At 34.4% G+C, this 13096-nt stretch overlaps 1 protein-coding gene across 1 annotated transcript; it reads left to right on the forward strand.

Annotated features, from left to right (window-relative positions):
- Nucleotides 1-2343: 2343 nt before the first annotated feature.
- On the forward strand, nucleotides 2344-4157 carry LOC116121895 (gibberellin 20 oxidase 1). The gene is made up of 3 exons (XM_031407797.1): nucleotides 2344-3156; nucleotides 3261-3582; nucleotides 3692-4157. Exons 1-3 carry the CDS (start codon nucleotides 2597-2599, stop codon nucleotides 3953-3955), a joined length of 1146 nt encoding a protein of 381 aa, XP_031263657.1. The 5' UTR covers nucleotides 2344-2596; the 3' UTR covers nucleotides 3956-4157.
- Nucleotides 4158-13096: the final 8939 nt, after the last annotated feature.

Consider the following 13096-nt stretch of genomic DNA (forward strand, 5'->3'; position numbering starts at 1 on the left):
GGGGGTAGCGACATAGTTTGATGGTCGAGAGTGACATTTACGCCAGACAAAATCTTTTTAGAGGCCACTTTAATTCCATTAACCCAACCTTTATGTATTTTTATAGGCAAAATCAATTGGGATTGTCAGTCTGTCCATTAATTTTCTCATCAAATCTAAATCTGCAGTGGACCCACGAGTAAAATCATGGTACATATGTGGCAAAAGGCAAGAAATCTTTTCGTGGGTAATGGGAGGAAATCGAACTACATTGTCCCTAACATGGCACTCACTTTCTTCTAGCAGTTGAAGAAATCCAACCAGGACGTCTAATCAGAATCCAGAAATGTGTTTTGGGTGTGAGTTTATAATTATCAGGCTGCTTTTGGTAAGAATTGACATCATGTCAAACTCTCCACTATGCTAGTTGCCTCCTTGACTAGACCTTAACTGGGGCACCCCACCCAATGGCATATTTGCGGTTTCAATTTTAAGTATATTGGTGCCTGAATTATTGTATTTTTTTTTCTTTAATATTGAGTTATTTGACAGAAGAAACAGCATATTTGCAATTGTCTGCTGCAATTTAATTGTATTAAGCATAGCCGAAACATGCTTATCTAAAATTGGTTAAACAAAAATGAACATCAAATTGACAGTCTTAATAATATCTGTATAAATGGTGTCAATAAAAACTAAAATACAGTGCAGGGGCTAAGTTAATAGTGATTCCATTGTTGAATTACCCATATTTCTTATCCCTCTGGTAGATCATTAATCTAAGATTTTTTCTTCACATGAAAAGTATGATTACACCAGAAACTGTCTCTTCGTTTGTATATTGCAGTCAATTGGCACGTGGCTAGCCATACGTGTTACAAGTTACAACTACTCATTTGCATGTACTTTTGTCCCTGTACAAGAGCTATACCCAGTGCATGTACTTCTTTTTTAAATCTTGTAATAATTTCAATGTTAACAGTTGTCTTTTAATGTTTATATAAACTTAAACTGTTTCGAAAACAATGTAACGTATTTTGACAATATACAAGAGCTATACCAAATGCATGTACTTCTTTTTAAGTCTTGTAATAATTTCAATGTTTTCAGTTGTCTTTATATAAACTTAATCCCTTTTTAAAATAATTTAACGTATTTTGACATGATGGATTTGGGAAACAACTAAAGATTCTGTGAGTGGGATATCTTTTTCAAACAACGGGGTTTTAATTTTTCTTATATTATTGCAAAGAGTTGTTTCCATAAAGAAGGCACAGGGGGCGGCCGCTCCGGTTGGCTTAGGCCTTTCATTTATGGGTCCAATGAGCTTCACAAAAAATTTGGTTTGCTACAAGACAGTGTGGAGACAGTGAGTAGTAAGCGGGTGACATTAACATATTTACTCTTCNATTGTCTGCTGCAATTTAATTGTATTAAGCATAGCCGAAACATGCTTATCTAAAATTGGTTAAACAAAAATGAACATCAAATTGACAGTCTTAATAATATGTCTGTATAAATGGTGTCAATAAAAACTAAAATACAGTGCAGGGGCTAAGTTAATAGTGATTCCATTGTTGAATTACCCATATTTCTTATTCCTCTGGTAGATCATTAATCTAAGATTTTTTCTTCACATGAAAAGTATGATTACACCAGAAACTGTCTCTTCGTTTGTATATTGCAGTCAATTGGCACGTGGCTAGCCATACGTGTTACAAGTTACAACTACTCATTTGCATGTACTTTTGTCCCTGTACAAGAGCTATACCCAGTGCATGTACTTCTTTTTTAAATCTTGTAATAATTTCAATGTTAACAGTTGTCTTTTAATGTTTATATAAACTTAAACTGTTTCGAAAACAATGTAACGTATTTTGACAATATACAAGAGCTATACCAAATGCATGTACTTCTTTTTAAGTCTTGTAATAATTTCAATGTTTTCAGTTGTCTTTATATAAACTTAATCCCTTTTTAAAATAATTTAACGTATTTTGACATGATGGATTTGGGAAACAACTAAAGATTCTGTGAGTGGGATATCTTTTTCAAACAACGGGGTTTTAATTTTTCTTATATTATTGCAAAGAGTTGTTTCCATAAAGAAGGCACAGGGGGCGGCCGCTCCGGTTGGCTTAGGCCTTTCATTTATGGGTCCAATGAGCTTCACAAAAAATTTGGTTTGCTACAAGACAGTGTGGAGACAGTGAGTAGTAAGCGGGTGACATTAACATATTTACTCTTCAAAAACGCCAAAATACCATTGGGAACCGCTTGCTTTCCTGGCAAAACTTTAAAGAAGACAATACACCTATATAAGTTGGACCCATTCCCTAATTTTCTATTCGGAAGCACCCTCACTTTGCAAATTTTACTTGTTTCAAGCCCCTTTTGGCAAACACTTAAACTAAAGAGAGAGAAAGAGGGAGCTATAAGATTCCAATTTTTGTTCACCGATCTCCCCAAGGAAAGTAGTCTTGGCCTTTCTTTCAACGCACATCTCAAACTTATATCACTCACTCTCCCAATTCCTTTTTTCTCACAACTATCTACAAATCTTCTTTCTTCATCTCTTACTCTTGCTCTTTCTCGAAAAACACTAGTCTTTAATGAAATGGCAATAGACTGCATCACAAATATACCCTCCAACTCCAAGCCTCATCAACCAAAGGAAGAATATGAAGATGAACAAAAACCACTTGTTTTTGATGCTTCTGTGCTTAAGCATCAAACCCACATACCAAAACAGTTTATTTGGCCCGATGATGAAAAGCCTTGTGCTAATGCACCTGAACTTCAAGTACCACTTATTGACTTAGGTGGTTTTCTCTCTGGTGACCCTGTTGCTGCAAAAGAAGCTTCAAGACTTGTTGGTGAGGCTTGTCAAAAGCATGGTTTCTTTCTTGTTGTTAATCATGGAGTCGATTCAACACTTCTGGCTGATGCTCACCACTACATGGACAACTTTTTTGAGCTTCCACTTTGTCAAAAGCAAAAGGCTCAAAGGAAACTTGGTGAGCACTGTGGTTATGCTAGTAGTTTCACTGGTAGATTTTCTTCTAAACTTCCATGGAAAGAGACACTTTCTTTTCGCTATTCAGCTGGGAAAAACTCATCAAACATTATTCAAGACTACTTTCTTAATACAATGGGAAATGAATTCAAGCAATTCGGGTACGAAAAGATACTACCATTTATTTATGTTACCTTTTGTTCTTCTTATAATTTCTTCTTTTTTTTTTAAAATTTAACCTTTCTCTTGTTCTTGGTTATTACAGGAGGGTTTATCAGGATTACTGTGAAGCTATGAGTACTCTTTCTCTAGGGATCATGGAGCTTTTGGCGATAAGCCTTGGCGTAGAGCGAGGTCATTTCAGAGAATTTTTTGAAGGAAATGAATCAATAATGAGGTTAAACTACTATCCTCCATGTCAAAAACCGGACCTTACTTTAGGAACGGGGCCTCATTGCGATCCAACATCTTTAACCATCCTCCACCAAGACCAAGTGGGTGGCCTTCAAGTTTTTGTAGACGATGAATGGCGTTCAATTAGCCCAAATTTCGAAGCATTTGTCGTTAACATTGGCGACACCTTCATGGTAAGATACTTTTTCATTATTAACCTTATAATACGTTTTTAACAGTGTGAATTAAATTAAATTTTTAATTTAATTTCTTATAAGTTTGGTTGTTGTTCTGTTTTTACAGGCTCTTTCAAATGGTAGATACAAGAGTTGCTTACACAGAGCGGTTGTGAACAGCGAGACTACAAGGAAATCACTTGCTTTCTTTCTGTGTCCAGAGAATGAAAAGGTGGTAACCCCACCTACTGAATTGGTGGAAAACTACGGCCCAAGAATATACCCAGATTTTACATGGCCTATGTTGCTTGAATTCACTCAGAAGCATTACAGAGCCGACATGAATACTCTTCAAGTATTCACCAATTGGCTTCAGCAGGAAAACAGCTGAACCAAGTTGAAGTAGTGGTCATCATGTAACGTTAATTTTGTTTCTGTCAAAGAAAAAGGCATTGCTGATCGAAGATGTCAAATGGATGGAGAGTTGGGCTTTAATTTTGCCGATTACTACTACTGTTTAGAGAAGACAAACGCAAAGTTAAAACAGTGAAAAATAAAATAAAAAAAAGTAAAAATGACGCTTTCATGGGGTCTGGTAAGTGGTAACTAGCTTTAATTTCAGAGATAGAACAAACAGCAGGACAAAAGACATATAAGATCGCACCAAATAAAGAGCCATGGTTAATTAGTTAGCCTTTTTTTCTTTTTGTGTTTTATCTTAAGTAATATAGAAACGAAAATTATCACCTCTGTTTATGTAAAACTCTAATTAACATTACTCTATATATTTTGTTTTTATATGCATTTAATTACTAATTGGGCTCTATTGTGAACTTAAAAGCTAACCTAAAACGGGATCTTCGCCCTAGCTAACATGCAAGGCTATCAGATCCCAGAAATTTAGAATGTTTTATATAAAAATGTGTTGTTTGATTACTGAGAATCAAAATTCAAACCCTAATCTTAGTAGCATTAGTTGTAAATAAATTAAAAGTAAATGAAGGCAGCGTCACTGTTCGCATCAAGCAATGAACATTGTTTATTAGAAGAATTTGGAGTTACATGTTCAGGTCAGGGTTAAGAAAAATCCAAGTGAAATAATGGCCCACCAATTGAGTGATTCAGAGGAATAGGATGCTAGAAAATCCATTGAGGATTGACTGAGCTTTCATTGCAGTGTTTTTTTGTGCAATTATTTTTTTATTTGGTTTGATTATTTTATATCTGGTGATTTGGAAGGTTGCGTAATATAGAATGCCAAAGAATGCTTGCAACATTGTCGCGGTGTTTGTCGTAAAATGCTGCAACATTCTTTCCATGATATTATCATAAATACTTACTATTTATTTTCTAAATCAGGATTCCGTGTGTTTACTTCTCGTTTAATTAAAATTAACCTCTTTAATTGTCAAACACCATTCTTCACCTTGCCAGATCATACAATAATTTCCCCACTTAAGTCATTACCAATCACTTCCATTTCACTCTCAGCATCACACCTGAAACAATCAAAGTTTACCCATTAGGTCATTTTAATTCCATTTTTTTATTTGAAAACTGTTTGTCTTTATATATATATGGCAGATGACAAAAACTATTTTTTAATTAACCAGTTAATTAAAAAATAACATATTAATAATATTCAAAACCCATTAATCAAAATCAAGTTTTGTATTCTTAACTTCTGAATTTGAACAGGCCTTAATATTTTTGCTTAGTTACAATCTTTTGTTGATTAGTTAAGCAGTGACTGGAATAAGGAAATATATATAAAAATGAAATCAATACTACAGCATATAGATTATAGGATGTAAAAAATGTTCAAAAAATCAGATGAAGTCAAAAAGAAATGTTGTTATACAACTAGAGGAATCTGATTGAAATGAGAATTAGCAAATTTCATTGCGCAATTAATGGTGGTGAATTTGAGTAGAAATTAAGAAATAGAGAAATGGCTCTCTATACATACAGCCGCCACAAGTAAGGACAATGACAGTCCCATTCCCGTACTCCCTTCCAAAAGGCCCGCATCACGTGGAACCATTTGTTGTTTGTTCTGGCACCATTTTCTTCCTCCTTAGCTAATAGCTAACTTATGTTTATCTAATTAATTAATCCCAACTCTTACAAAATAATTAGGAAAACATACACGAAAACAAACCCTATTAACATATATTCTCTTTGCATTATATAAAATGACATCTCTTAGGATATCTATCATCACTTTCTTCACCTGCCCAGCACTATTTTCCTTGATATGTACCTTTCTTGTTCTCTTCCTTCTGGCTTTACCATAATACATCATCCTTTTTAGCATTTTTCAGACATCTGTCCTGCAACTTTGCATCTGTATATTTGTTTCTACAAAGACACATCAACCAAACCATCATTTCCCAGATTTTGTATTTGTATTTTCTTCCCTTCAATTCCTTCCTTTCATATATATTTCTATAGGACCACTATTATGATTTTACATCGATCAACACGACAATATTTCCAATCTCCTCATTAGGGTTCTTCAAGTTTTTTTCACCTTTCTTGCTTTTTTAGCATTCAACACTGATTTCGGAGAGTCTTATAAATTAAAATGAATAAGCAAAGTTTTCTTGGAATCATACATCGAACATCGTGTTTATTTAGAAGACCTCATCATTGTCAAACACATATGGGAACAAATCAACCTGTGACACATGGACATATCTATCAGTTTTAGCATAATTAATAAAATGATTAAATAATAGCCGATGATTGATCATTGGGTAATTAGCAGATCTTATTGCAAAGAGCTTCGTAATTAAAATAATCTCTTGACTCTAAAATTTAGATCCGATTGACATGATTATCTAAGTGTGTTAGGAATAGCTCCTTCTGACACCAACTCAATTATTCAAATACCTGTCATCCACTTAATATAAATACTGTAGATGCTTGATTTTGACACCAATAACTTATACATGCAAAATATTAAGAGAGTTTTAGAAATTATACGTGAATGATTTATGAGAAGTGTTTATGGTATCAAAATGATATATGTTTGATGAAACATAAATAAAAGGTGAACAGAATAGATTTTTATAGTAGTTCAGATATTTAAAGCGAATTATATATCCATGGTTCTTTTATTATTCTTTGACTGTTTTTATGATATTGTCTGTAAGGCGTACAAAGATGGAGAAATGCTTTGTTTACAAAAATAATAAAGCTTAAATATTTGCCTAGCTCTCATATGTCCAGTCTCCTCTTTTTCACGAAGAGAGGTGCCCATTTATACACTTTTGAAGTCAATATAACGAGTGTTTTTGCAAGTAGCCTTGACACATGGAAAACTCTTATTCATCCTTATCTTAAAATGAGATAGGGTTGGTATAAAATATCTTTGAGGCAGTATGAGGTTGCAGACTTTGATTAAATTTAGATTCGATTGACATGATTATCTAAGTGTGTTGGGAATAGCTCATTCTGTCACCAATTCAATTATTCAAATACCTGGCAACCACTTAATACAAATATGTTGATATTTGATTTTAATACCAATGACTCGAACGTGCAAAATATTAAGAGAGTATTAGAAATTACACGTGAATGATTCATGAGAAGTGTTTATGGTGCCAAAATGATATATGTTTGATGAAACATAAATAAAAGGTGGACATAAGGGATTTTTATAGTTGTTCGGATGCTTAAAGTGAATCCTACATCCACTGTTCTTTTATTATTCTCTAACTGTTTTTATGATATTGCCTGTAAGGCGTATAAAGATGGAGAAATGTTTTATTTACAGAAAAAAATTAATAAAGCTCAAATATTTGCCTAGCTCTTATATGTCCAGCCTCCTCTTTTTCATGAAGAGATGTGCCTATTTATACATCTTTGAAGTCAATATAATGAGTGTTTTTACAAGTTGTCTTGACACATGAAGAACTCTCATTCATCCTTATCTTAAAATGAGATAGGGTTGATATAAAATATCTTTGAGGCGGTATGAGCTTGCAGACTTTGATTAAATTTTACCATATAAGATAGAGCCAAAAAGAAGTTTATTCATATCAATGGGTTGGACAAATTGAAGATTGAAACATGTGTGGTTGGCTGTTTGGTTTAGGATTTTTAAGCTGTGATCATGATTTAGTGGTTCTTCAATCATGCATTGCTAGATTTACTCCTAACTTGGGACAAATTTGCACATGAGGAGTCTCTGTCCAGTAGTTCAGTGCTTCTTCCGCATTAGAAACAAATTTATTTATTTATTTATTTGGATTTTGGTAAGGACAAAGTGTGCTTGTTTTTATCGGTAAATGTGTCGTTATCATGTTAAAAAAAATTAATATTAATTAGCCAACTAATATATGCAAAGAAAAACAACAAAGCTACAACTTAAAACGGTTGCCCCTCATTTTAGTTTACTAATATAATATTAGTCTAATCAAAGAGCTCTAAATTTTTTATATTTTGATAGCTAACTTTATCTACAAGAGTAGAGTTATCGGGCTACCCCAATTTGTTGTGCTTGCTGCCTCTATCAAAAACTTCTTCTCTTATGTTACTTTCATTACATAAGACAAAATTTCAATAATTTTAATTTACTAGTAATATGGCAACAAGAAATAGGAGCTGCCTTGGTTATTTTATATATATTAAAGGTCTATTTACGGTTTTCTTGTATAAAACAACTCAAAAATGTTATCTCAAAGTATTTTTTAGAAATTAATTACCATGTGTTTAACTATGTAAAATTGTTTATAATAATAGCTAGATAAAGATAATTAAGATTAGCTGAATCTTGGGTTTGGTCAAGTTTTGAATATAGAATATAAATAGTATAGAGTTTAGCCGTATTAGAGCCACGTCACATTAGGGCAAGCATGATGAAATCGAGTTGTGATACCTCGTTTGGAATAGAATAATTAAGTGATATATTTGCATAAGATCCTGTTTTATCTTAGCTAGCAAGCTCTATAATTACGTGCCAGGATGTACAACACACATGACGGTTAATCAAATCTTGTTTCTTCTATTTGCTCGTCTTTTCTTTCGGCTATATTATCCTGAAAGTGATATCGTCGGGGGAAGACGACGAACAAGTGCTTATTATACATGCAATCCTCATATCTCTTATCTTCAAACTCTCTAAAAACAACAATATATACTATATATTATATACGTGAAGGTGGATTCTATTTTGATTGGTAAGATCAATTACTACTTGCCACGTGATTCACAATAACTCATATAAATCAATAGCTTTTTATTAATATATACAACCGCAAATCCTCTCTGATGAAACAAATATTTAATAATATGTTATTATAATTCATTTCAAAATAGAATGTTGATGCAAGAATTACACCAATTAATATGATCTGATTGACCTTAGTGGAACTAAAACGGATGTGTGCGTGATTTAAGATAATTAACGATACAATTTAAATGTTCGCATAATAAGTAAAGAACACGAAAAGTTTTTAAAGTGTACGTGGATTGGCAATTTTTTGAGCTTATGTCCACTATTTTTCTTATTTGCTCAGAGAGCTTATAAGAAAATAATATAATGTCTAGAATAATTTGCTAACCCTTTCTCCATCGTTTGAAGGGGTTTATATACATGTTTTTTAACAAAAGAAATAGCGAAATTAAAGGAATTACAATCAAGATTGAGATGCAACTATAATATTCTCGCGATTGAGTGTTAAGATCACGCTATCATTGCTGTTGATTTGATCTCTTCTGAAATATCTAGAATGTGAGTTTATCTGTTATTTGCTTGAACAACTATCGAGATTGGTCGCGATTAGCTTATACTCGGTTGAGCTATATCTCGACGAGCTTATATTGGGTTGGACAAGTGTCAAATCGAATTGATTATGTTTCGAACTATAACCTTGCATAACTCTGATTTTCAAGCTTAATGGAAAAATCACACACAACATAGAATATAATACCTAATAATATATTAATTATGCATTTAAATGAATAGAAAAAATAGACATATGATAATGAGAGTTCAGTTAAAAGAGATAATTCTAAATCTTTAATATCATGAATATTTTTGAAAGGAAGGCTAGTTCTTTTAATGTGGTTGAAAACCAAATCCTGTATATAGATACCTTTAATTTTATCATAAATTTTTAAATTTTATTACGAATATATAAGAATAAAAGAAAAAGGTTATGTTATGAATTTATCATCATAAAATCTTATGGCCGATTTTATAAGAAATTCTATTTATAACTTTTAAAATCTGGAGATCGTTAACAATATTTGAGAAAAACAAATAAAAAAACGGGGCAAAAATGAAGTGAAGAATAAAGAATTTTATTTATTATGTTATTCATCCTGTCATTGTATGTTGTGTATGAACGTTGGTTAATTAATTATTGGAAAAAGTAATTTTTCTAAATAAATCTCGTAGCCAAAAGTTGTACGTAACTATCATAAAAATCTACAGATATTATTACAGTATAAATGATAAGTGAATGGGAGTGGTTTTAAGAACTTGATGAAGAAAATGACACAAGTCTAAATTGCTGATCAAGACATGTAGAGAAGAGAGTTTCATACGACATCTATACCGTTATTACTGTACATTAGAACAAAAGTCTTTTCGTATGTCTTGTCGTATAGTATGAAAAATGGATGGGCCAAGTTGTTGGGTTTTTGAATATAATCAGGATAATTATATGAGGTCCAATTCAAAAGGGATGAGGGACCAACTAACGTGACACTCATTCTTCAAAAAACTTCAAAAGGGTTTGTGAATATAACTCCAGTTTGGACTCGTTTGATCAGTTCAGGCCCATAAGTGGCTTATTACTCGGATGAATAGCTGATTTTCATCAATGGATGTCTATATCACAGTAGAGACTAAGGGAAATGTAGCTAGGCTATGTGGCCCAAAAATTGAGCCTTTCTTCAAGACCCAGATACATCATTATTCTGTTGTTTTAAGTACACGAACACAATAGTTTTTCAATAGTAAAAATATAAATGTATCATACCAAGTACTGAAATATTGTATTTTTCTTTTTTGAAAAAAAGAGGGTTTCTAACAAAAGAAGAAACACGTTTGTAGTATTTAGAAAGTGGAAATACTTGAGAATTTGGTGGTGAATTTAGAAGCACTGCTGAATTTGTTGGATTTCGCTTTTATCTTTAATCATATGCGCAACTCACTAATTAAATTATCAATAACTATTTATGTAGCCGGATAACAAATTTTTACTTGCATACAGAAAAGTTGAACAAGAATATTTTATTCCTATTCTAAGGGTATAAGTAATGGCTTTGTAAAAACTACTTATTTGGTTGCAAATAAGATTCTCAATTGACTTGTATTGTTAACAAAGACAATAGTCCAAGACAAACAAACTCAAATGAGCTGTATCATGCTCATGTATGTAAGCTTTCCATTCTTATTGTGTATTAGATGAAACAAGACATATTTAATATAATCAATAGAACCTCACGGTTTTATTAGAAATTTAGATTGATAAAGCTATACATCATAACAGTGTACCAACTTGATGATTTGGGACAAATTTAATTTCAATATTGTTGTGTGTGGTTTTTCCGCCAAGCTCGGGCCAACTCAAGGATATAGCTCGATCCAGAATGAGCTCGACAACTATGATTGATCAACCAAGCATAAGCTCGTCGAGCTATAGCTCAACCTAGCATAAGCTAGTCACGAACAATTCAAGGAATCATTCAATCAATCCCCAGATTACTTTAGATCCCAGATATTATGGGAATGACTGGATCAACGGTGATCAATGCGCAATCACAGCGCCCAATCGCGAGGATATCGAAATTATGATTTGAATCAGTTGTAATCCCCTATATTTGGTTTCTTCTTTTGTACAAATCTTGTATATAAACCCACCTCAGACAAATGAAGAGGGGGTCACAAATTTCATATAAGAATTGCATTGTAAGCTCTCATAGCAAATACAAAAACACAGTGGATGTAGGCTATTAACCTGGCCAAACCACTTTAAAAATATCTTTGTTTTTAGTTCATTTCATTCATATTCATCATTGATTATCACTAATCATGCACACATCGGTTCCAATCCCAACAAGGTCGATCGGATCTCGCTGGTTGGTGCAAAATTATGTACCAACATTTTGGTGCTAGAAGGAGGGCCTCCGCCAATATTTCAAATATTTCGGCAAACGCTTACCATAATTTATCTGTTCCAGGACCAAAATGGTATACACCAGATCGAAAACTATCACCGAAAATCACGAGAACATGGAAACCACCCACCAGGAGGTGTAACAGGAGAACGCTGGATGCTGACCACTTGTGCTGCCAACTCAACACACCGCAAACAACCAGGGGGCAAGGACTTCAGCCCCCGAGAACGACCAACTGATGGAGATGATCAGGACAATGGTTGTATAGGTGGTACAATAGAACGTGGCTGAGCTGAGGAACCAACAACCAGTTGCCTAGAACCTCGACTGGGCGCGTTTCGCCAACGCAACCCTAACAGGTATGAATTCTGCAGGTGAACAGTATGTTTCGTCACCGCCAAGGGGCGATCAACACCTCCAACCTTGCAAGCAGCACTCCACGCATGAGCGTGAGTCCCACGGGTAAACAAACCCTAGGAGGTGGTCGGGGAAACAACTGTTGAGGGAAAGCGAAGGCGACGGACACCACTAAGAAGCTCGACGATATCCCTAGCGTCAGCATGCTGGTTTTAACCCATGCCTAAGGCAAGATCAATCTTCACAGGCTCATGAAGCGAGTTATGTGCGTCAATCTGGCAATGATCGACATTCCAGTTATTATCGACATCGCGAGCAACGCATTGACAAGCATGATAACACGTATCAACCCAGCAATCATGACTCGACCTCACGTATCAACGCGTATGTTGGAGGAGTTTCGGAAGCAACGGACTTGCGAACTGATTTGATCGAGGTAAGGCTTAACAGAGCCAACCAGGGCAACTAAAAGGAAGACCTAGATCGCATGCAGATGATGCTTGACGATCTAAGAGCTACCAAAATAACCTGGTGGAGGAAGTAGTAAGTTCCCCTTTTACGGAAGAAGTTCGCTAGGCCCCGCTCCCACAAGGGTTTAGGGCACCAAAAAGCAAGGTCGACGGGAGAGGGGACCCCAGACACTAGGTTAGTGACTTAGCGAAATGTCGGTGCTTTGTAGTCACATTAGTCAAAGATGCCAAGAGGTGGTACAAAAGGCTCAAGGAGAACTCCATCAACTCTTGATAACAATTCTCCTTGCTATACTTATAGCAATTTCAGGGGAGGAGGCAGTTCGTGATTCCGCTTAGTTACTTGAGCAACATTCGCCAAGAGCAAGACGAATCATTGACCTCGTATTTAACGAGATTCCAGAACGAGCAGGCAAAAGTCGTTGATGCCCTCGAAGAATTCATTCAAACTCTACCGATCATAGTGATCAAACCTAACATGGAGCTGTGGAAAGAGCTCCAAAGTGAAGAACATGTGAGCCTGGGCAAATTCTACCAGATGGCCGCGAAATACCAATGAGTAGAGAGCT

This window comes from Pistacia vera, unplaced genomic scaffold (assembly GCF_008641045.1).
Source record: "Pistacia vera cultivar Batoury unplaced genomic scaffold, PisVer_v2 Contig129, whole genome shotgun sequence".
Lineage (NCBI taxonomy): Eukaryota > Viridiplantae > Streptophyta > Magnoliopsida > Sapindales > Anacardiaceae > Pistacia > Pistacia vera.

Bases quoted from the DNA above. Each gene is read 5' to 3' on its own strand.
- LOC116121895 (XM_031407797.1), top strand. From the start codon at position 2,597: ATGGCAATAGACTGCATCACAAATATACCCTCCAACTCCAAGCCTCAT. The intron at 3,157-3,260 runs GTACGAAAAGAT...TGGTTATTACAG, and splicing joins AATGAATTCAAGCAATTCGG to GAGGGTTTATCAGGATTACT. The intron at 3,583-3,691 runs GTAAGATACTTT...CTGTTTTTACAG, and splicing joins ACATTGGCGACACCTTCATG to GCTCTTTCAAATGGTAGATA.